The sequence below is a fragment of the Mus musculus genome, chromosome 4 (assembly GCF_000001635.26).
Source record: "Mus musculus strain C57BL/6J chromosome 4, GRCm38.p6 C57BL/6J".
Taxonomy (NCBI): Eukaryota; Metazoa; Chordata; class Mammalia; order Rodentia; family Muridae; genus Mus; species Mus musculus.
Window position 1 is genome coordinate 108,489,952 of NC_000070.6, and position 25,351 is coordinate 108,515,302.

Sequence of the window (25,351 nt, forward strand, 5' to 3'; positions counted from 1 at the left end):
CAGTGTACTCGTGCATAAAATAAATAAATAAATCTTTATTTCCCCCCTCCAAAAATATATATTTCCAGATGAAAAAACCCTTTTGTCAGGCATTCCATTGAATATTGAAGATTAATCTGAAACAAAATGCTAAATATTACTGAAATTTTAATGTAAGACAATAGAAAGAGTGATATAAAATTAGCATTTTAAAGCTTTCTTTTTATTTAATGCATATAGGTGTTATTTTTACTGTAAAGGAGTGTTGACTTTGGACTTAGATACGTATGAACTGAAATTCATTATGTCTTCAGTACTATTGAATTGGTGTGAAGTTCCAAGCTTCATAGTTTTTATATCTATAAAATAAAAATATTAATCTTACTGGATTATTAAGAATTAAAATGACAATTGATATATGAAGGATTTGGCATAGTGTCTGATACCTTCAACCACTTATTTTATTATTTTGAGAAAACAAAATCATGAGTGAAGTACTGTGACTTGTAATTTTTTTGGAGGGGGGAGGGAAGGAAAGGGTTTATTTGGCTTACTCTTCCATACTGCTGTTCATCACCAGGGAAGTCAGGACTGGAACTCAAGCAGGGCAGGGAACAGGAGCTGATGCAGAGGCCATGGAGGGATGTTACTTACTGGCTTGCTTCCCCTGGCTTGCTTAGCCTGGTCTCTTATAGAACCAAGACTACCAGCCCAGAGATGGTCCCACCCACAAGGGGCCTTTCCCCCTTGATCACTAATTGAGAAAATGCCTTACAGTTGGATCTCATGGAGGCATTGTGACTTGAATTTTAACGTGCCCAAATTGTTGTTCCTTCAGAGCATTTACCTCAAGAGAATATCAGTTTATTCTCATGATACTGTGATTGATTGGAACATTTTTAGAATACAGTCTTGGAAATTGTCTTCAATAATGTGATCCATTCATTTCATATCTCAACATAAGGGTATATTTTATTTTTCAGAGTACTCATAAAGACCAAAAATTAAGTTTGAAATTGATTTTGAGAACAACATTGGAATAAGATTTAAGGAGCAAGATGATATTAGATAAGTAGTAGTAAGCCTATTTAGCATTTTTGTGCTACAGTTTGAAGTTAGTATTTGATATTCTATAATGGCTATCTTGAAAACGTTAATTATCTTGAGTATATTAGTTCTGACTGCTTATTAAACATCAGTGTTCTTGCAGTGCTTTCTTGTTTTCTTTCTTGTGGTGCTAGTGGGTGTCTAACCTGAAGTCCTAGCACATGCTAGGCATGTGTTCTACCACTGAGCTTCATAGCAGTTCCTCAGTGCCTTTCCTGTCTGTTGCGGTTATATAATTACATTGTTCACTTATCTAATCTATCACTTCTTGGATTACTGAAAAGATGTGTTTTTAAACTTGTTTCTTCAGCGGTCACCAGAATATACCAATTGCCGCTATCTATGCAAACTTTGCTTAATTCACATTGAAAACATCCAAGGAGCACATAAACATATAAAAGAAAAACGACATAAGAAAAATATTTTGGTAAGTTACTTTTAAAAATGTTCTTTAGTATTTGAATTGTAAAAGCATATTAATAACTAAAGTGATAGCCTTGAAAGCTGTGATTAATTTATCTCCTGTGATTAGAAGGAACCTTCTAGGTACCAGTTTAATCATGCTAAAGATAACTGAATCTGGGGCTGGTGAGATGACTCGGAGGTTAAGAGCATTGATCTGATGCCCTCTTCTGTTATGTCTGAAGACAGCATACAGTGTACTCATATGTATAAAATAAGTAAATCTTTTTTTAAAAGGAAAGAATCATAAAATTAAAATTAAATCTCTCAGGTATAGTTAATTTGTCCATTTTCTGAACAGCAGCAGCAGAGAGAAGGCACAGCTTCATTCTGCAGTAGCATGAGGAGTTCCCTTAATTTTTTAAGGAAACTGGATCTTTGGCTTTAATTCAAAATGGAATTCCAGGACAATCAGTGTGAAGTAGGATTGGGATTTATTAAAAGACTGTGTTGTGTGTATTTATGAAGGTGTTAATGACTTGTACTGAGGTCATGGGAAGACTTTGGGAGTCCTGCTCTGTCAGTCTCTGTCTGCCTTATTCCTTTGAGATATGGTCTGAACCTGGAGCTAGGCTTCCGGCCAGGAAGTCTTGTTCTTCCTCTCTCATTGTTGACTCCACAACTGACTTTTTAGATGAGTGTTGGGAGCTGAACTCAGGTCCTCATACTTGTTTACCAAGCTTTATTTCCAGCCCTGGAAGACATCTTTATTTTGATAATTCCTTAACTTTTATTATAATTTATTTTGTGCACATGGGCACACATGCAGTAGTATACATTCGGAGGACAGAGGACAACTTTCAGGAAGAATCAGTTTTGTCCTACATTGGATTCTGGGATTAAACTCAGATAGTTAGGATTTGGTGGGAGGGTCCTTTACCCACTAAGCCATCTCCCTTTCCCCCTAAAAGTCTTTGTTTGAGACAGGGTTTATGTGGTTATGTTGATGAGGCTGGCCTAACTCGCTTCCTGAGAACTAGGATTAGAGAGTGTACCACCATGTTCAGAAACACTTTTCTTTTGTTTAGACAGGAGTTCTTTGTGTAACTCTGGCTGTCCTGAAACTTCCTCTGTAGGCTACGCTGGCTTTGAACTCAAAGAGATACCTCTGCCTCCTAAGGGCTGGGATTAAAGGTGCACACTATTCCTGGCCGGCTTCTGCATTGTGTCTTAATGTAGATTTTAATCACCTAGGTTAAGAAAAAGGAGGCCTTAGGAAGTAAGGCATACCCAAGTTTATTGGTGTGGGGTTTTCAAAGAGCAGCACTTCATTATCTTTGTAACAGTCACATGTAGTATTTGAATGGGTTTTGAGTCTTCAGAACCTTTTGTGTCTTCAAAAGATTGCTAGTGGAGACTAAATGTGATTATAGGGTGATTCCTGTGGGGTACCTGACAGGATTAAAATTGATAAGGTATAAAAGCCTATAGGGATCTTAAAGTTAATTTCTCTTTATTTCTTTCTTGAGATTTCCAGAAAATGTCTAGCCAGGAATGAAGTCCTTCCCAAGATCAGGTCTTTATGCCTTCAACCTTGTTCCATGCTATTTTAACAAAATATGAAAGGACTATATCTGTAGCCTTCATGGCGAACATTTATTGTGTGGACTCTGGGACGAGGAGCTCTTTTCATCTCCTGCGTTCATGTAATTTTTCTTGTCTTTCTACCTTGTCTCACATACCTGCTTGATATTTATTGTCCACTTACTACATGTAAGTAGTGGTGAATATGATAATCATGGTTTGTGTTCTTGGCCTTCCTAGTAATTGGTAAATAAGTGTTTAGGTATAGTGCATCTTATTAGAGGGAGAAATGTGCTAAGGAAATGTACAAGGATATTTTTTCTTGATCTAGAACAGGGAAGTATACCTGGAAAATAATCTTTGAACTGCACTTTAAAATAGCAGTTTAAAAAGCAAAATAGTAAGGTGGGACATTAAAACATCATAATGAAAGATCTCTATAGAAGAGTGGACATGTGTAAGGACATGAAAGAATCCAGTAAGATTGAAGGAAAGAACTAGAAGGAAATGGCATGATATGAGACTGAGAAGTATAGACCATAGACATCCTTACCAATTTTCTACTTCAGAACTTGTAATTTCAAAATTATTTTTTTAATATCTCAAAAAACATTTGAATGGAGTACTTTTCTAAGTATATTGGTATATTATTTAATTTTCTCTTAAAAAATATAATATGCCAGGCGTGGTGGCTCAAGCCTTTAATCCCAGCACTCGGGAGGCAGAGGCAGGCGGATTTCTGAGTTCGAGGCCAGCCTGGTCTACAGAGTGAGCTTCAGGATAGCCAGGGCTATACAGAGAAACCCTGTCTCGAAAAAACCAAAACCAAAAAACTGCCTAATGTATTGCCTAAGACTCAGCTCAGATAACTTTGCTGGGAGAGTCCTCTTGCCTGATCTTCTAGAAAGTCTGGGTTATAGTCCTCTGCATTCTCATAGAAACTTTTTCATAGTTTGGTGGTAAAACCTAATATTGTGTGTGTGTGTGTGTGTGTGTGTGGTGTGTGTGTGTGTGTGTGGTGTGTGTGTGTGTGTGTGTGTGTGTGTGTGTGTGTGTGTGTGGTGTGTGTGTGTGTGTGGTGTGTGTGTTAGGGAGTACTCTTACAACCATTTGACTTGATACTGTCTGCATTGATTAGATATGATTGATAACTTTCTGTTATACCTAAGAGCTGCTACAGAATCATTAGCCTTTGTGTTAGTTTTGATATAGGTTTTCCAGAATTTATTATACTTCATAGTACAGTAGAACAATTTAAAAAATGTTTTTCTTTTAAAATTGTTATTTTTGATATTTATTCATTTATTTATTTACTTTTGTGTGAGTGCTGCCTATGGGAGCCAGCAGAGTCCAGGAGAGGGTGTCAGGTCCCGTGGAGATTGAGTTATAAAAGCAGTTGTGAGCCGCTCGATATGGGTACTGGGGAACTGAAGTGGGGTCCTTCACAAAATTTGTTAACTGATTTTTGTTTTTTTTCTTTGTTTTTTTTAAAGACAAAGTTTCTCTGTGTAGAGCTGACTATCTTGGAGCTCACTCTGTAGACCAGGCTGGCTTCAAACTTAGAAATCTAACTGCCTCTGTCTCCCAACTGCTAGGATTAAAGGTGTGTGCCACCACCTCCTGGCTGCAGACCACACTCTTTTTTTTTTTTTTAAAGATTTATTTATTTATTATATATAAGTACACTGTAGCTGACTTCAGCCACCCCAGAAGAGGGCATCAGATCTCATTAAGGATGGTTGTGAGCCATCATGTGGTTGCTGGGATTTGAACTCATGACCTTTGGAAGAGCAGTCGGTGCTCTTAACTGCTGAGCCATCTCTCCAGCCCCAGACCACACTCTTAACCACTGAACTCTTTCTATATTTGCTGTAAAGCAGATTTTAAAATTTAATAAAATGATGTAATTATAACCTAAAAAATTAAAATTATGTTAAAAAAACCTTATTAGTAAACTCCCTTGCTGTACCTTTTATCCTTGATTCCTGTCCTAAAAGCAACAATTTTTCTTTGGTTCACTTACTTATTGCATGTTTTATTTCTCATGTGCAGAAGGTAAATATTTCTTAAGTATAAGGACATTAAAGTGGAAACTTTGTTATTATTGTGAAACATTATACTAACAGGAAAAACAAGAAGAGAGTGAACTTCGGTCTCTTCCATCTCCTTCCTCTGCTCACTTGGCTGCTTTAAGTGTTGCAGTTGTTGAGTTAGCAAAAGAACAAGGAATAACAGATGATGACCTCAGAATCCGCCAGGACATTGTGGAGGAAATGTCAAAGGTTATAATGACATTTTTACCAGGTACCAGATTCATTTTATATATTTACTTCATAGAATCAAAAATATTCTTTTACTTCTTGAATTAGGGTAAAGTCAATGTATTCCTCCTTTTTTTTTTTTTTTTGCTTGCTTCTTAAGAATAGATGAATCTAAGTGAGTTAGGAATGACCTTTTTGTATGCCAATTTTTTTGTTTGTTTATGTGAATGCTTATATGCTTATGCGTGAGCATGTAAGTGTCAAATCAGAGGCCAAGTTCTTGGGTTGCTGGGATTTATTATAAAAATGTGTATGTGTATATGTTTGCTACACATGTGCCAGGTGCCTTCAGCAGCCAGAAGAAGGTGTCAGATCCTTCAGAGCTTAAGTTACAGATGGTTGGGCACCTCTTGGTGGAGTTCTGGGAACAGAACTTGGATCCACTGTAAGAGCAGCAGGTGTTCTTAACTGATGAACCATCTTCAACCCCTAAGTACAATTGATTTTTAAGCGGATTTTAGTGTTTTGTTCAGTTATTTTCAGTATAGACATTCTGATATCATTAAATAAAATTTTTTTTCCAGGGTGGGGGGGAGCAGGGTTTCTCTTTGTAGCCCTGGCTGTCCTGAAACTCACTCTGTAGACTAGGCTGGCCTTGAACTCAGAAATATGTCTGCCTCTGCCTTCCAAGTGCTGGGATTAAAGGCGTGCACCACTACCGCCTGCCCTGTTATTTCTTTAATGTTTTTCTACTTAAATAATGCATTGAATACTGTTAGAACTGTTAAAAAGTAATTCAATATTATTTTAAAAACAGAACTTACATTTTTATGATTTTAATAATGTAGTGATGCTTGAACAGTTTTAAGGTTGAAAAGTATACAACTGAATATGAATGTTAATTTTCTAAGAGACTGACTCTGCCTGGTCAGTACCCTCTTCACATGCTATTTTCACTTGCTCTTTGATGTGATTCTTTGAAATTATGCCTTTTTTTGTAATAACACACATGGTAATCTGAGAAAGACATATGTAGCTTCTGTTGATCTTGATAGCCACAAAGTTTTTCTGTGTTTTAAGTTTGCAGCATCAGTTCAATTGGAGTTACTTTATATTTGAAAAAGTGTTTATATTGACTGTCTGATCCTTTCCTTAAAGTTGGTTCTTATGTAAGTATCTAATAGAATACATTATGTGACAATAGCATTGCTAGATGAGTACACTTGTTTGCTAAATATTTTTAGACTGTTTCTAAATGAACTATTTTAATTTAGAGGTTGAACTTTTATGGTAGTTTTTTCTCTTGTTCTTTGTTCTGGTACCCATAATTGTTATTATGATACCATTTATGCCAGAATTGAAGTAATGTATAGTTTCCATATGTTTTTATTTATCCATTTTGATGTGTATGTATGGGAGCTAGCATGAGTTTATGAGTAGTCTGTGTGTGAGAATGCCTTCTAGGTTAGACGAGGTGCTGCATGCTCTGGAACTGGAGATACAGATGGTTGTGAATTGCCATTGGGTGCTAGAATTGAACTCTGGTTGTCTACAAGAGTAGCAAGTGTTCCTCACTGCTGAACCATCTTTATGGTTTCCAGTGCTTTGTTTGTTTTGGTTTGCTTTGTTTTAATAGTCCCATTTGCAGTTTCATGCTTTTGTGTTTTTTTCCTTTATTTCAGAATGTTCACTGAGGTTGTATGGTTCATCTCTGACAAAGTTTGCTCTGAAAAGCAGTGATGTTAATATAGATATAAAATTTCCTCCCAAGGTAAGTAATTGAAAAAGAGCCTTCTCTTTATAGTACTTGATAATTTTAATGGTTTATCTTTTCACAGAAGGGAAGGAGGAAAGAAAAAACCATTGCCCATGGAATTTTACCATAAAGACTAAATAGTTTTTTAAAAGTTACTATTACATTTCAAATAAGGGAGGAAAAAAGCCAACAGAGAAAAGTAGTAAAAGGGAGAGTGTATTTGAGCTTGTTTCCCAGTTAGTACTTCTGGTAAGCAGTGCTGAAAAGTAGAAAGATTGAAACAAGGAAGCTGGGTTTAAAACCTGACTAAATAAGGCTGGAAATGGAGGCACATGCCTTTAATCCCAGCACTCAGGAGGCAGAGGCAGGCAGATCTCTGTGGGTTCAAGGCCAACCTAGTCTACAAAGTGAGTACAGGACAGCCAGGGCTTTGTTACAAAGAGAAACCCTGTCTCAGGGTTGGGGGTTGGAAGCAAACAAAAAAACTTGGCTGAGTAAAAACAGATTACTTGATCTTTTTGTTTTCCTGAATTTAAAAACAGGGCTAAAGCAGTTTTTAGTCGTTTTTGGTTATTTGAGACAGGGTTCCTCAGTCTACTCAATCCTTGAATTTATAGTGATCTTCATGCTTCTGCCTCTTGAATGTTGCTATTATAGGAATGCAGCATCACATTAGGCCATAAAGTGGTATTTCTAAGAACCTGGGTCACATTCTGGTGTATATAACCCCTTGGTTCCAAATGAGGTGCAATGTATCTGTTTTTTGAGAACAGAGAACCTCTCGTTCTGTCTGCCCTGTGCTTGCATTTAAGTGTACTCTGTCACATCTGGCCCACCATTTAGGTTATATGAGATGAACTCAAGCACATGGCCTGATAAATGATAAATACTTATTTAAGATGGAATAGGCTACTAGCAGTTATTAGTTATTAGTAGCAGTTAGGTTATTATTAGTAGTGGTGTTATTAGCAACGATATCAATAATACTCGATGTGCTTTGAATGTGCTTCGGCAGCACATATACTAAAATTGGAACAATACAGAGAAGATTAGCGTGGCCCCTGTGCAAGGATGACATGTAAATTTGTGAAGAGTTCCATATTTTTTTGGAGAGGAAACTGGGAAAGGGGACAGCATTTGAAATGTAAATAAAGAAAATATCTAATAAAAATGATACTTAGCAATAGCTTTGCTTATTTTTGTCAAACTCTTAAATCAGTCAAGGGTTGGCAAGATGTCTCAGTGAGTAAAGCACTTATTTACCAAACAAGTCTGGTGAATCCACATCATTGGAACCCATAGCACGTTGGAAAAAAGAGAATCGACTCTTTTTTTTTTTTTTTAAAGATTTATTTATTTTGATTATATGTAAGTACACTGTAGCTGTCTTCAGACACTCCAGAAGAGGGAGTCAGATCTCATTACGGATGGTTATGAGCCACCATGTGGTGCTGGGATTTGAACTTCAGACCTTTGGAAGAGCAGTCGGGTGCTCTTACCCATTGAGCCATCTCACCAGCCCCCAAGAATCAACTCTTACATATGTTTTCTTCTGGCCTCCACACATGTGGCATGCACCCCACCCTTTTACATATAGTAATACAAATCAGAATTTTATGTTTGTTTTAGGGTTCTGTTTCTGTGATAAAACATCATGACCAAAGCAACTTGGGGAGGGAAGTATTTATTTCATTTAATAGTTTGTAGTCCATTCTCCAGGGAAATTAGTGTAGGAACTCAAGGCAGACAGGAACTGAAACAGAGGCCATAGAGGGATACTGCTTAATAGCTTATATCTCATGGCTTACTTGATCTGCTGCCTTATAGCACCAAGGACCACAGCCCAGTGGTGGCACCACCCTGCAGTAGTAAGCTGGACCCTCCCACATTAATCAAGGGAGAAAAATTCCTTCAGGCATGCCTACAGGCCTGTCTAGTGCTCATTTTCTTAATTAAGGTTTCCTCCTCCCAAGTGTGTTGAGCTTATGCCAAGTTGGCATAAAACTAGTCAGAACGATGCTTAAAGTTTTCCTTTTTAAATACTTTGTATTCAAAGATGTTTGATTTGAATGAAAACTTGGCATTTAAATTTCTAGTCTTTTAGCAAATTTGTCTATTTTCCCTTGAATAATAGTTCTGCATTTGTTGTATTCTACTTTTCTAAATAAGATTTGTTGATATAAAGGTAAAAATATTATTTTGATGGTAATATTTTCAAACCCAGAGCATGAGTTTTTAATGTTACTTTTTAATCAAATTGAATTCTCACTGTCCTTCTGCTTGCCCGTTTTAATGAAACTTTTTAGATGAATCATCCAGATCTTCTGATACAAGTGCTTGGAATTCTGAAAAAAAGTGGTAAGTTCCTTGTTTTTCTTCTTTTATAAAAATCTATTTTTTTAAAACCATATGCACTGTGTCGTTTACAAATAGCAAAGTTAAAATTGCTACCATGCATAAGAATACATATATTTGTATATTCATTTAGTAGGATACCTGGTAATATAATTTACATGTTGGCTAAGTTAGATAAACTGTATCAAAGTTGACAATTTAAAAAATGTTAAGTGCTTCATCTAGTTTATAAGTAGCTTTTAATATTCTTTTTTTTAAACAATTTTTTTTTAAAGATTTATTTATTTATTATATGTAAGTACACTGTGGCTGTCTTCAGACACTCCAGAAGAGGGTATCAGATTTTGTTATGGATGGTTGTGAGCCACCATGTGGTTGCTGGGATTTGAACACTGGACCTTCGGAAGAGCATTTGGTGCTCTTAACCATTGAGCCATCTTGCCAGCCCTTAATACTCTTTAAAAGTAGGATTTACTTATTTATATATTTATTTCAATGCTAGGGATGTGTCTTAGTGTTTTACTGCTGTGAGCAGATACCATGGCCAAGGCAAATCTTATAAAGGACAATATTTAATTGGGGCTGGCTTACAGGTTCAGAGATTCAGTCCTTTATCATCAAGGCAGGAGCATGTCAGCATCCAGGTAGGCATGGAGCAGGAAGAGCTGAGAGTTCTACTCTTTATCTGAAGGCTTCTAGGTAGTTAGGATGAGAGCTCAAAACCCATACCCACAGTGACATACTTTCATATTTATTCTAACAAGGCCACACCTCCTAATGATGCCACTCCCTGGGCCAAGCATATTCAGATCACCACAGGATGGAACCCAGGGCCTTGCACTAGGCATGTGTTCTGTCAGTGAGCTACAGTCACTTTCTTTTTATTTTAAAGATTTGTTTGTTTGTTTACTTTATTTATTTATTAATTATATGTAAGTACACTGTAGCTGTCTTCAGACATCCCAGAAGAGGGCATCAGATCTCATTATGGGTGGTTGTGAGCCACCATGTGGTTGCTGGGATTTGAACTCTGGACCTTCGGAAGAGCAGTCAGGTGCTCTTACCCACTGAGCCATCTCACCAGCCCTACAGTTACTTTCTCAGTTTTGCTGTCTGTGGTAACCTGTATCTAACCACCATCTGAAAATTAAGTGGAACATTTTAATAACAAGTAATTTTTTGTTAATTTTATGTGTATGAGTGTTTATCCTGTGTGTGTGCCTGCAGAGGTCAGAAGAGGGTGTCCAATCCTGAAGAACTAGAATTATGGATGGATGTGAGCTTTCATGTGGGTATTGTGAACTAAACCCTGGTCCTTATTAAGAACAAGTTCTCTAAACCACTCAACTATCTCTCCAGACCTTTCTCATTTTTAAATTGCATTCTATTCTTATTAGCTCCACCCACTAGTCTTTTTGTAGCTGTCTAGTTACCAGCTTATTAGATACTCTGCAATATCATGCACAGAAAAGCGTCCACATTCATGTATGTAATTGTTCTATGTTGTAACTGTTCTGTTCTATTTGGTTACTCCTGGTAATCCTTTACAGTGCCTAATTTACATATTAAAATTTATCATATGCATGCATAATTAAGAAAAGGCTAGCATTTACAGGGTTTGATATTACCTTGGATTGTAGATATTTACTGGCATTTTAGAAAGTATCTCCTCATCGCTTCTTGGCCTTTTGACTAAGATCAAGTGTAGAAAGAATCTCCTTAGGTAAAAGGGGGAACTACTATGTTACGGGCATTTCATGTGTAAGTGAAGACAAATAGGCCTGTTTCATGTTATTGAAAAGTCACTGATGAAGAAAATTAGAGGGAGATGCAGAATAAAGATGTGTGTACATGCTTTATTTCAACTTTTCTTGTTTGTTCATTTGTTTGTTGTTGTTTGTTTATTTGAGACAGGATTTCTACATAGTCCTGGCTGTCCTGGAACTCCCTATGTAGTCCAGGCTGGCTTAAAAGTGACATAGATCCACATGCCTCTACCTCCTGAGTGCTGGGTGCTGGGATTAAAAGTGTTCTCCCATCATGCCTGGCCATTTTCTTTCTACTGGAAACAATGATAGTAGCCTAAATTAATCATTGTGTTGTATCAACTGAATCATGCCTAGTACTTTTTCATATATTACTTGTCTGGAATGCTTTTTACAAGAAAAAAAGATATTTACATAGGTAAAATACTTTCAAGCAAAATAAAAATAAAAGAGTATAGTATTTCAAAACACACCCCAGTTTATATATTACACCCTAGTAAATTAGTTGGCTCATCCTTCTCCTTTTTTTTTTTTTTTTTTTTTAATTACTTAGGTTTGTTTGTGTGTGTGTGTGTGTGTGTGTGTGTGTGTGTGTGTGTGTCATGGTGATGGTGGTGGTGGTGTGGTATATGCATGATAGTTGTTCTTTTATACCTTCTGGGTCCCTGGAATCAAACTCAGGTTGTCAGGCTTGGAGACATGGACCTTTATCTGCTGAGTCATCTTATTAGCCCATTTATGAGCTTGTTACCATTGGGTTAGGAAATTAATTTATATAAGAAATAACATACTTGTTTTAAATACACAAAAACTTAAAAGCATATTATAAATATGAGTTAAACATAATGGTTTTTGCTTCTTGAGAATTATAGAGAAGTGTTCAGCCTATTATAACTTTAAAACATTCATCTCTTTCACATCAGAGATCATCCTAAGTTATATGTAGGTTTAAAAGCATTTTAAAGTATGTTCTATTTAATATAAACCTGCTATCTAAAAGATTTTTCATATTTTGTGTTTCAAACCTCTCATAAAATTTTTTGTGTTTTTCTGCCATAGTCACTGTGTATAAAGATATTTCTGACATAACGGGTTTCTAGTACATATTTTTAATCATAAATCATTCCATCAGGTACTACTGAGATTTTTCTTTGAGTTTTTTTCCAAATGAAATGTCAATCCATCTGTTTTTACATAAAGTAGATATTTATATTTAATTTTAAAGTTTAATTTATTTTATATACCTGTTCATGCTTGTTTTCTCCTTCCAACACATGCATGCTGGGGATTGAACCTTTCCTGCTGGGCTATCCCCAGGCCCCGAAGTAGGGATTTATGACATGAAGTCTACTTTGGTGGTACATTTCACTGCAGACATATGCTCTTCCCATGTTAGTGTCTCCTTAGGAGCTTCTATTAGGCAGATTTTGAAAATATTAATTAGGTGGGGTCAAGAGCTATACTTGAAAGCAAAACATACTTCTATGGCTGTAGCCCTCAAAAGTAAGTGATATGCCCTCTTTGTTGTATATTCGTGAGTGACATTTCCATATCTACTTGGAAATATTCACATTTTAGAGGTCTTATGGTGCTTATGATTTTTCAGACAGTATTTGATACTGTTGTGGCTTGTGGCATATAACAAATGACTCCAGGAGAGGTAAGAGATTCTTTTGGGTTCATTTTCGTAATGAGAAGAGTGAATTATTTCACAGAAGTAATGAGAGTGAATTTTAGAATGAAATTATTACTTACTCTTTACTAGAAATATTGACATTAACTTACTTTCACCCCCTTTTATTAGCATTATATATAGATGTGGAATCTGATTTTCATGCTAAAGTTCCTGTTGTGGTGTGCAAAGATCGGAAAAGGTTGGTAATGAAGAAAATAAGGTATTTATAAAAACTAACAAAAGCCTGTATGGCTCAGGAGATGGCTCAGTGGGTAAAGGGCTTGCTGCACAAACACGAGACCTGAGGACTTGAGTTTGGATCCCCAGCACCTAGATAACAAGCTGGGTCATCTTCCTGGAAAAAACAGGAAGTTTCTAGGGACATGCTGGGCAGCCAGCTTATCTAAAATGTTGAGCTTCAGGTTTAGTGAGAGACCCTGTTTCAAATAGGAACATAAAGAACAGTAGTCAGAGATACCCACAATTTATGTACCTCTGCTTATTATACACATGTGTGACTGTATCTGTCCATGTTTGTGAATATATACATAAACATGTACATACACTTGCAAGAACATATTCACATGCATATGCACACTCACCCCAGGGTCAGCAAGATGGCTCATTTGCCACATAAATCTGACAAATTGAGTTCTATTCCTTGGATTCCATATAAGCCATTAATCATAAACACTTACATGGTATTTACACAGGGTTCCCTCCCCCCCAAAAGAAAAAAAACATACAAAGAATCAGATTTGTGGCAAACAACTTCAAGAGAAGAAATTGTGTGCCTTAGGTTTCTTACTAGGCTTATTTGACTATACTAGCTGTCATCTATTAAAGCACGTCAAATGCGTGTGATTAAGAAATTGAGCTAGCAGAGAATTAAAAATAAAACACTTTAGGTAAAACTTTTTTTTTCTTTATTTGTCTAAATTCATTTACTCACCCAACAGTGCTAAGAGCAATTACTTTTGTGTAATTATTATATTGCTCTGGACATATAAACGTAAATTAAGAAATAGCCACTCTTGATAAGGTTTTACTGCCTATTATAATCGAGGGGCTAGTGAGATGGCTTAGTGGGTAAGAGCACCTACTGCTAAGCTTGAAAAACTGAGCTTATCCTGAGACATACATCCACAGTAAAAAGAGAGACTAAAAGTTGCCTTCTGACATCCACTAAGGACGTGCATGCATGTGCGCGCGTGCACACACCCAAAATAGTGTTTTTTTTTTTACAATGTAGTTTTTGTTTAATTGCCATGACTCATTGTCTTTCTAGTCAGATGTCTCTCTCTAGGCCTGAGAGGGTAAAAGTACCTTTGAAAAAGGAAAATTAGCCAGTTCTGGTGGTGCATGGTTTTATACACCGTACTGGAGAGGCAGAGGCCCCAGATCTCTATCATTTTGAGGCCAGGCTTGTGTACATGGTGAGTCCCAGACCAGGCAAGACTAAATAGTGAGGCCTTGTCTTAAAAAAATCAAGTAGGATGCTGAATTTTACTTGAGGTCAACATGGGGGAAAAGTACAAAAATAGATGTTTTTCTGTTGATTTATTCAGTTGTTTTTCTTGTAGTCTAACATATTTTCTTATTTAAAGTCAGAAGGTTTTATGGTGATCTAGTTTAAGTAGATTGAATGTGTATGTGTGAACATTGCTTTCCCTGACACATGTGTGAAGGTCAGAAGACAACTTTACAGTCTTAGTGTTCTCCTTCAAAGCTTTTCATGGGCTCCAGGATGGGTTGGGTTGTAAGGGATGGGACTGAAGTCTTCAAGCTGGCTAACCCATCTTTTCAACCTAACTTCCTTATTTTCTAAATTAGAAAATTGAGACTGGGAGGGGTAAGGATTTGTACAAATTTATATCCTTTAAGGCAAATTCAATACTGGAAAATAGGCATTTGACTTCTGGTAGGTCATAGTAAAACAGAAAACAGTGATTTTTTGTTTTTAACATTGTATTAAACTGCCTGTATGGTACATGCAGCTTTAGATTCATTATTCTCTTCTCTTCTCTCTCCTCTCTCCTCTTTCCTCTCTCCTCTCTCCTCTCTCCTCTCTCCCTTCTCTCTCCTCTCTCCTTTCTCCTCTCTCCTCTCCTTTTTTTTCTCTCTCTCTCTCTCTCTCTCCTTCCTTCCTTCTCTCTCTCTCTCTCTCTCTCTCTCTCTCTCTCTCTCTTTCTTTCTTTCTTTCTTTCTTTCTTTCTTTCTTTCTTTCTTTTCCCTTTCCCTCTTCTAGATATTCTCTACTATATTCCTCTCATTCTTAAGGGAGCTCCTGTTTTCTACAAAAGCATGAGTCATGGATTAATAAGTAAATTCTAATCTTTAAATTGAAAGCACCAACAACATTATGAAAGCTTGAATATGAAATTAAAGTTGAGAAGTATAGCTAGTAAATTTGTTTTATTTTTTTAATCATGGACAAAGCAAAAGAGAATGATTTAAGAGAGAAGTATGCTAGTGTTAATGGTGGCTCAGGTTTGTAATTTTCTCTTGAGCTAAAATTGTATTTTTAAATCTATATATCTCTCTATCTATCTATATCTATCTACATATATATCTATATATCCCAAGTGTAGGCTGATAAGGTGGCTCCATGGATAAAGTCACTAGTCCCCATACCTGACCATCTGAGCCTGATCTGTGGGACCCAGCTTGCACGAGTTCCTCTGCTTTCCACATGCACTTCATGGTACACATGTGATCATACACAAGAAATAAATAGAAGAAATGGTTTACTATGACTTAAAACAATTATTTTTTTTATCTATATGTATATCTGTTGTGAGTGCTAAGAATGAAACTAGTGTCTTCTACAAGAGTAGTATAGGATCTTAACTACTAAGCCACTTTTCCAGTCCCTGTAGTAACTGTTTCAGTTATTAAAATATCATGATGGAAAAGAGTAGCGTCTGGGATTTTGAAGCATTCTTCTTTTAAAGGCGTTAATACAATGAATTGTTTCTCATTCACAGTGCTTTACTGTGTAGAGTAAGTGCAGGAAATGATATGGCGTGTCTCACAACTGACTTACTTGCTGCTCTTGGCAAAGTGGAACCCGTCTTCACTCCCTTAGTGCTAGCTTTTCGCTATTGGGCTAAGGTAAGTGGAACAGAAGAAAATTAGTCAAGCTTTTTCTTGTTTTGACATATAATTTATAATGTGTAGAAGAAAGTAGTTGTCTGCCCCACATGGAAAATTGTGTGACTGATTTCACCAAAGACATTAAAATAAGGTTTCATATGCATGTAATAAGTTCCTTTATCCGTCCTTCAAGTTGATGTTTGGAACTATAGATAAGCACTAAACCATTATAATACTTATTTTTTTCATTATTCACATTTGTGGTTAAGTTTAATTTATAAGTAAGAGAATAATAAAATAGAACATTTATGACAGTGCCATGCAATTAGACTTGCAAATTGTTTATTTTTTGAATTTTCCACTTAATTTATGTTCATTGCTCTTTCAAATTTATTTATTTTATGTGTACAGGTGCTTTTCTCAAATGTATGTGTTGGGTGTCTGGGACCTGGGGAGGAGGAGGTGAGAAGAGGGTGTTGGAGCCTCCGGTACTGGAGTTACAGACAATTGTGAGCTGCTATGTGGGTGCTGGGAATTGAATTGAGGTCCTCTACAAGGACAAGTGCTGTTAATCTCCCTTTAAAGAGTTAATCCATCCATCCTTCCTTCCTTCCTTCCTTCCTTCCTTCCTTCCTTCCTTCCTTCCTTCCTTCCTTCCTTCCCTCCCTCCCTCCCTCCCTCCCTCCCTCCCTCTCTCTCTCTCTCTCTCTCTCTTTCTCTCTCTCTCCATCTTCCTTCTCCTTGTTTATTTTGCCTTTTAAGACAGGGTTTCTCTGTATAGCTCTGGCTGCCCCAGAACTCATCTGTAGATCAGGCTGTGCTATGATTCACAGAGATCCTCTTGCCTGTCTTTTGAGTGCTGGGATTAAAGGCGTGTGTGCCACCACACCCTGCTTCCATTACTTTAACTTGAACTTTCCACCTGTCTCTGCCTCCCCAGTGCTGAGATCAAAGACATATATCCCCACACCGGGTTACATTGTATTTTTAATTGTTACACTATAGTCATGTTCTCATGCCAGAAGGGAAGCAAATGGCTCCTTACACACAAATAATTTAAAATAGTTCTATAGTAAATAAAATTATCGTAAATAAAAGACTTAGTAGTTGGGGAGGGATTTGGCAGTGGCCGTTGCTGCTCATTTGGAGAGGGGAATTTGAACAAGATTCTTCACTGGGAGACACTTCTGTCATCAGACGCTGAACCTTACAGTTTTGAAAAAATTGTCCATAGGAACCCCAGTTCTTTTATTATTATTATTTTTTAAAGATTTATTTGTTTTATGTATATGAGTACACTATTGCTCTCTTCACACACACCAGAAGAGAGCTTCAGATCCCATTACAGATGGCTGTGAGCCACCATGTGGTTGCTGGGAATTGAACTCAGGACCTCTGGAAGAGTAGTCAGTGTTCTTAACCACTGAGCCATCTCGCCAGCTTCAGGAACCAATTCTTTATGGCATATGATATTCTCAGAGATAAGAATTGAGCCCGGGGCCAAAAAGGGGGAGTGGGTGGGCAGGGGAGTGGGGGTGGGTGGATATGGGGGACTTTTGGTATAGCATTGGAAATGTAAATGAGTTAAATACCTAATAAAAAATGGAAAAAAAAATATACGAAAATCCATCAATGTAATCCAAAAAAAAAAAAAAAAAAAAAAAAAAGAATTGAGCCCGGCCAATACCCTATTTATTTTAACACTTGAGCATGTAAGACAAGTGTGGCAAGATGCTTGCAAGTTCAAGGCTAGACTACACAGTAAAATCCTGTATCAAAACATGGGGGATGTGTTCAGGAAATCAGTAACGTGGGTATTATATTCTGAATGGTAAGATTCCAGATTATTTCTTAGGTTTCATTTTTATTTGGACTTTTTGTAAAACAAAACAAAAACAGTGAAGAACGAGCTACTGTGTTTCACATGAGTGAAGAAAGCTCAATGCTAGAACTTTTTTCTATTTTATTTTGCAGCTGTGCTATATTGACTCCCAAACTGATGGTGGAATCCCTTCTTACTGCTTTGCTTTGATGGTGATGTTTTTTCTTCAACAAAGAAAACCCCCTCTTCTTCCTTGCTTACTTGGAAGTTGGGTAAGCATGCGTTTGCATTGCAGTGTGTGTGTGTGTGTGTGTGTGTGTGTGTGTGTGTGTGTGTGTGTAGTTCTTATGGAGTGTTGTGCTCAAACATTTTAAGGTGGAATTCTAGTTTCTCTATTTTTTCTCTTTCTCTCTCTTTTATTTTTTAATAATTTTTTATTACTAATTTGGAATGCCCATTTATATAGATTGAAGGCTTTGACCCGAAAAGAATGGATGACTTTCAGCTGAAGGGCATAGTAGAAGAGAAGTTTGTGAAGTGGGAATATAATTCAAGTAGTGCAACTGAGAAAAACTTAATTGCTGATGAAAACAAAGCTAAGGCAGACGAACCAAAAGATGATACCAAGAAGACAGAAACAGACAACCAAAGTAATGCTGCGAAGGCAAAACATGGCAAAGTAAGCTTTTGTTTTTGTTTTTTGTTTTGGCTTTTCTACATGTAGAATTTATGACACCTTTAGTGAACTTCTTGAATAGCAGTAGATTGAGCTCTTGGCCTCATTTCCTCAACTATACAGTGAGGGGTTGAACTGTTTTAGTTTTTGGTACTGAGATTATCTAATACATTTATTTCATGTATTGTTTGAATCCTGTCAAGGCAATTAATTCTGTTTCCTCATTCCTTTCCTATCCTTTTTTTTTTTTTCTTTCTTTTCTTTCTTTCTTGATTTTTTTCAAGACAGGGTTTCTCTGTGTAGCCCTGGCTGTCCTGGAACTCACTTTGTAGACCGGGCTGGCCTCAAACTCAGAAATCCACCTGCCTCTGTCTCCTAAGTGCTGGGATTAAAGGCGTGTACCACCACTGCTTGGCCTGTTTCCTTTTTCATTTCAACCTGTAAAATTCCCTTTATGAATTAGGTTTTCATTAAAGCTTAAGCATATTATGGATTTTTGTAGCCAGATTGTGTGGAGAAATAAAAGTCTTTTGTTCTATAAGGGGCTGGCTTACTTATTTAATTAGTTCAGCACACACTTATTAATAACCTGCTGTGTTCCAAGCATTTTCTTGAGTGCTAGACAACTGTAGGAAAATATACATGGATATTGCCCCTCAGAAACCTGTACTGTTTTAAGATTATAGATGCCTTGTGTTTGAAATGATTGCTCTCTTCAACACTGAATTCTTGTACTTCCCTGATTTTCTTCAGTAATCCCAGTTAATGATCTTGATTTTTAGTTTACTGAAAATACTGAAGCAATCGACAGAGGGCTGTAAACTCACCATCATCTGCTGTCATATACTCACATTCTGCCTTGTTACTTCTTTTTGTAAAGGAACTTCCAGTTTGGAATCTACAGGCATCTTCTCCATTGCCTTCTGAATTAATCCAGGACAGTTATTACTCTAGCAGTTTTCTTTCCTTCCTAAGTTCCAAGTTTTTCATTTATTATTGAGTCAAACATTTTGCCTTTTCTCCCATTTTAAAGAAAAATGTTAGGGGCTCTTTTTCCGAGCTATTGCTTGGTTTCCCTTTGTAGTAAAACTAACAGAATTGGTTATAGTATCCATATTTTTTATTTTTCTCTGTTTTCTTATACATTATCAATTTGCCAAAAACACATTATCAGCTTCTATTTTGTTAAATTTCATGGGTACTTAAAACTATCTCTTTTGGTGCAGTAACATTTCCAGTTGATTATTTCCTTGGTATAATTTCAGTACACCACAGTTGTTGCTGCTTAGTCTTTCTCAGTTTCTTTTGCTGATTTGTTCTTTTCCTTCAGTCAGTTAATGCTGAAGTGCTACAAGCTTGGCTTATGATCTTTTTTGATTTGTCTTCTTTCTTTTGATAGGTTAAGCGCTTTCTGTAGGATGACAAGTACTCTGTTTTGAACTATGTAATTGTATATAACTCCCTATTTAGTGTTGGCTTAGATATCTTTATGTATCTTAACTCACCTTTGGGTCTTATTGTCAAATTTGAAGTTTTTCATGTTTCATCAGTTGATAGTATTCTGTCCTTTCAAGCATCCAGTTTAAAATTTCAGAAGTATCCTTTATTCCTGTCTTTCATGAAAACCCTTTATCAAGTAATTCAGAAATCTTGAATTTTGTTATCTTTACTTCAAAGTATATCCAAAATTCCATCACTTTTCACCACATATAGTTAACTAACCTGGTCCTAGCCAATTTCATTCTGGCCTGGATTTTTACTATAGCCTTCTAACAGATAATCTCTGCATGTACTCCCAGCCTTTATCTGTATTTAACAACATAATAATCTGTCTTTTTTTTTCCCCCTTGGTTTTTCCAGACAGGGTTTCTCTGTGTAGCCCTGGCTGTCCTGGAACTCACTCTGTAGCCAGGCTGGCCTCAAACTCAGAAATCCACCTGCCTCTGCCTCCCGAGTGCTGGGATTAAAGGCGTGCGCCACCATGCCTGGCACAACATAATCTGAGTCATTGTTAAAAAGTTAAATTAGATATTGCCCTTGTTTGTCCTTACACAAACATGGTTTAGTTGTTTTTCATCTAATTAGTATAGAAAAAAGCCAGTAGTTATTGGATCACTCTGCTTCTTCTACCAGCTTTTAGTATTCTCTCTCCTCCCCTTCCTCCTGTGATGCTGAGAGTCATCTGGTTTTCTTTTTAAAGTTAGCCACTCTTTTGCATTAGATATGTTTATCGGTTCCCTGTTCTTATAATACTTTCTTTTCCAGTCAGGTTAGGATTCTTCAACAAAACTGATTTCTGAGACTGAGTTTACTCACTGTAAATTTTTTTTGTTCCTAGATTCCCATCTTCTTTGTTATGTTAACCCTCCCTCCCCAATCCCCCTCCATGGCACTTAGCTGCTTCTAACTTACTATTTAATTTACTTACCAATGTGTTATTTTCTTTTTTGGGGCAGTAAGCGTCATGAAGGCATGCACCTTGGTTTCTTTCCAGAGTATTCCAAATCCCACCTTAAGTTTTTAGCTTTTACTGCTGTTGTCAAAAATCATCTGTGTCTGCAGAATAAGACTCTACCTTATTTGGGTGGAAGTATAATGTGGTGATTTAAAATACAGACACATAGCTGGGCAGTGGTGGCACACACCTTTAATTCCAGCACTTGGGAGGCAGAGGCAGGTGGATTTCTGAGTTTGAGGCCGGCTTGGTCTACAGAATGAGTTCTAGGACAGCCAGGGCTACACAGAGAAACACTGTCTCGAAAAACCAACCCAACCCAACCCAACCCAACCCAACCCAACCCAACCCAACCCAACCCCACAGATAAAGTAGCCAGGAAGCCAGGTGATCATCAGACAGCACCTTGCTTGGTAGTATGTGTTTCAGAGCATTGTTAATGTAGGCTTAGGTTTTAGAGGCAAGCATGAGTAAGGACGGTAGCCATTATATGCTGTAAATATGAGGTTTTTTATTTTAATATCCCTAGCTCAAATCTAGGAACATAGTAGGTTCTAAAGAAAGGTTTGCTGAATAACAATCTTTTTTAGTTTTTGAAAATAAATTTTGCAACAAGAAATTGTAATAGCTGTCCAGTAATTTACAACCTTGACTGTGCATGAAGTTCACTGTAAAGAGCTTTACAAAATTTAAGACTAGTGTAGTGCGTGTAATTTTAATATTTGGAAGGTTGTATCTAGCCTTTGTTACAGCATGAAACACACCTACTCAAAGAAACAAAGAAACACAAAAACCTACAAGGATAAGCCCCTGGGTTCTGTTTACAGCTTTCTCATCCCACACACTCACACATACAGCACCCCGTCCTCAGTCCAAATATGCCATATCAGTTAAATCAGATTCTTGGAGGTGATATGGAATTTCATGCTCACCTGGTGATAGTAATGTGCACTCAAACTTGATAATCACTGGCTTAATGAAAACACAGAATTCCTTGGAGTTCTGTAATTCAAACTGATTGATTGCTTTTTTAAAAAGTGCTTTCTTTATGCCTGACTTTGAAAATATATGTACTTTATTTTTTTCTAATTATCAATTTTTTTATTTTATAGTTTTGAGAAACTTGAATTAAAAGTATTTTCTTTTCCAGTCTCCTTTAACATTGGAAGCACCAAATCAGGTACCCTTGGGACAGTTGTGGTTGGAGCTGCTAAAATTTTACACACTGGATTTTGCTTTGGAGGAATATGTCATATGTGTACGGATACAAGATATTCTAACTAGAGAGAACAAAAACTGGCCTAAAAGGCGGATAGCCATTGAAGGTGAGAGAATACATTGTACATGTGTGAACTATTTGTGTATGTTCCCCATCATTTAACACTGAATCCTAAGCTTTCTTCCTGTGTAAGCTAATGACAATGATGATTGATGTTGACTGGGTTTCACATCAACTTCCAACCATGTAATTATGCTATGACAAAAAACCAAATGTAGTTTGTTCATGCCTGCAATTACAGCACTTGGGGTGCTTAGGCAGGAGAATTGCCTTAATGAGTTTCAGTTTGGCTTAGACTACAAGAGTGAGACTCTGGCTCAGAAAGGCACTATGACAAGAAATGAAATTGTTAGTGTGTTTACTGGAATTTGAAATGTTTCATTTGGTGACTGTGTATCAGGGAAGCACAGTGATACAGGTTCTCTTAATTTCTTGCTTGAAACCGTAATTGAGTTGACTGTATCTAATTTCTTAAAATTAATATTTCCCTTTCCCCTTTTAATTTTATGGAAGAAAAGATGCCACATTTGTTTTATCTCTGCTCTGTTTTCAAGAACTCACTAGGATCCTAGACTAGGAAACTTTGGGAAAGTGTATTCTCTTGATAGCCTAGCAGTTATAAGATCTGTTTGTATAAGCATGGAAATGTAATTGCTGGTGGAGACTAACTATTGATTTTTCTTTTTTTCCAAAACAAACAAATCTAGATCCATTTTCAGTCAAGAGGAATGTTGCCCGGAGCTTAAACAGCCAGCTTGTATACGAATATGTTGTGGAAAGATTCAGAGCAGCTTATCGATATTTTGCCTGTCCTCAAAAGAAGGGTGGAAATAAATCTACAATGGATCCTAAGAAGAAAGAGAAGGGGAAGCTAAGCAGTAAGAAACCAGTGAAGTCTGATTGTTCGGCAACCAATTGTTGCATTCTTGGGGAAAGTGCAGAAAAAATACATATGGAAAGAGGCCAACCTGCTAAACATGATGAAACGGAGTTTACATCACAGAGATGTATTGTTGATAATGACAGTTTATTGGTAAATGAACTAGGTTTGGCTAACCATGGACAAGATTCTTCATCTCTTTCTACTGCCAGTGGAGGCAGTGACTTAAAGCAAAAATCAGCTGAGAAACAAGGTGATTTAACACCTTCAGAAACTTCCTTAAAGAAGGAACTCAGCCAGTGTATTTGCATTGGGACCCCTGATGGAGCTGAATCTGCTGGAACAGACTGCAGATCAAACTTAGAAATGGACAGTTCACATCAGATTGTGTGCAACAATGTATCTGCTACCTCTTGCAACTGCAAAGCTACAGAAGTTACTTCTGACCTTGTTGATGAGGATAACCTCCCCTCCCAGGAATTATATTATGTGTTTGATAAGTTCATTTTAACCTCTGGCAAGGTAGGATACAGTAAACAATTTGGAAAACTTTATGGTTACGGTATGACTACTGAAAGTTTTTAGATTTATAAATAGTAACATAAAATAGCTTCTGTGCTTGTTTTGGGATGATATTCTGGTATATATCAATCTTTTATTTACATTTTCTCTTATAATTGCAGTTAATTTATTTTATTTTATTTTTTATGTACATTGGTGTTTTGCCTACATGTATGTCTGTGTGAGAATACCAGATCTCCTAGAACAAGGGTTACAGACAGTTGTCACCTGCCATGTGGGTGCTGAGAATTGAAGAATTGAATTTCTTGAAAGAGCAGCCAATGCTCTTAACTGCTGAGCCATCTCGCTAACCCTATAGTTACAGTAAAATAGAGCATACAAAAATATAAGAATGCATCAGTGCTCCATTTGTAGTTGGCACTATTTCTTTATGCATAAAATGATTTATCTGCTATTATGAAATTCAGATTTAGCAAAACAGTATGTGTGTGTATGTAAATAGTTTGGGTTTTTTTGTTTTATTTGTTTTGTTTGTTTTTCTTGCTTCTGCCTCCTGAGTGCTGGGATTAAAGGTATGCACAATAACAAAGCAATATATATTTTATAGTTCTGGGCATACCCACACACAGACACACACATACAATGCATATATGTGGAGTTATTTTTCTTTTTAAAAAGAAGGCAAAGTTAAATTTTAATAATTTTTTTCTCTTTTTTTGTAGTGGGAATGTGTAACTAACTGTATTGGCAAGTTGTAGGTGAAACTATGAACAAGAGTCAAAAAGTGGTGAATCTAGATTATGTTGTAATACTGAAATTTTCTGAGCTTTTTAATACTAATATTCTTTATGAATTATAGGACTACAATTTTTGTTTGTTAAAGATTCATTTATTTTATATATGTGAGTACACTGTTGCTGTCTTCAGACACACCAGAAGAGAGCAGTATTTCTTTTTTGAAAAATATCTGTTTAGTTTGGACTCGAGAAATAACTAGGTGCTTGTCTTAGTCAGGGTTTCTTTTCCTGTACAAACATCATGACCAAGAAGCAAGTTGGGGAGCAAAGCATTTATTCAGATTGCACTTCCACATTGCTATTCATCACCAAAGGAAGTCAGGACTGGAACTCAAACAGGTCAGGAAGCAGGAGCTGATGCAGAGGCCATGGAGGGATGTTACTTACTGGCTTGCTTCTCCTGGCTTGCTCAGCTTGCTCTCTTATAGAACCCAAGACTACCAGCCCAGGGATTGTACCACCCACAATGGACCCTCCTCCCCCAGTCACCAATTAAGAAAATGCCCCACAGCTGGATCATGGAGGCACCTCTTCACCCAAAGCTCCTTTCTCTGTGATAGCTACAGCTTGTGTCAGGTTGACACACAAAACCAGCCAGTACAGTGGTTAAGAGCAGTGGCAGTTTTGTGGAGGATATGCTTGTTCACCTCATATCTCTAGTTTCAGGGGACAACATTCCCTTTTGCCTTCTGTGGGCATTGCATACAGGTGTGTATACATATACCCAGGAGCATACATATACATATGATAAAGTTTTAAAAACTATTAAGATTGCATTTTTAAAACCTTTTTATTTTATGTGTATGGTTATTTTGTCTACATGTGTATCTTGCATGCCAGATACCTTGAGATACCCTGAGAGGCCAGAAGAGGATATTGGGTCCCCTGGAAATGCTGTTAACAAAGATGGTTGTGAACTGCCATGTGTGTGCTAAGAAT

At 36.8% G+C, this 25,351-nt stretch overlaps 1 protein-coding gene and 1 non-coding gene across 11 annotated transcripts in view; both read left to right on the forward strand.

Moving 5' to 3' along the window:
* Positions 1-25,351, forward strand: part of Tut4 (terminal uridylyl transferase 4) — a 100,006-nt gene that overhangs the window by 30,542 nt on the left and 44,113 nt on the right. For 9 of the 10 annotated variants that reach the window (NM_175472.4, XM_017320139.2, XM_017320141.2 and 6 more), the window contains 10 exons: positions 1,397-1,513; positions 5,199-5,376; positions 7,016-7,104; positions 9,396-9,447; positions 13,015-13,084; positions 15,873-15,999; positions 17,956-18,075; positions 18,270-18,482; positions 22,085-22,259; positions 22,921-23,615. In NM_175472.4, coding sequence (NP_780681.2) covers positions 1,397-1,513; positions 5,199-5,376; positions 7,016-7,104; positions 9,396-9,447; positions 13,015-13,084; positions 15,873-15,999; positions 17,956-18,075; positions 18,270-18,482; positions 22,085-22,259; positions 22,921-23,615 — 1,836 coding nt within the window. Of the gene's footprint in view, positions 1-1,396; positions 1,514-5,198; positions 5,377-7,015; positions 7,105-9,395; positions 9,448-13,014; positions 13,085-15,872; positions 16,000-17,955; positions 18,076-18,269; positions 18,483-22,084; positions 22,260-22,920; positions 23,616-24,173; positions 24,188-25,351 lie in introns of those variants that run through there. The other variant, XM_006502984.4, reaches the window with a different exon arrangement.
* On the forward strand, positions 8,093-8,195 carry Gm23138. Its single transcript, XR_003955560.1, has one exon. It is a non-coding gene; the product is annotated as a U6 spliceosomal RNA (small nuclear RNA).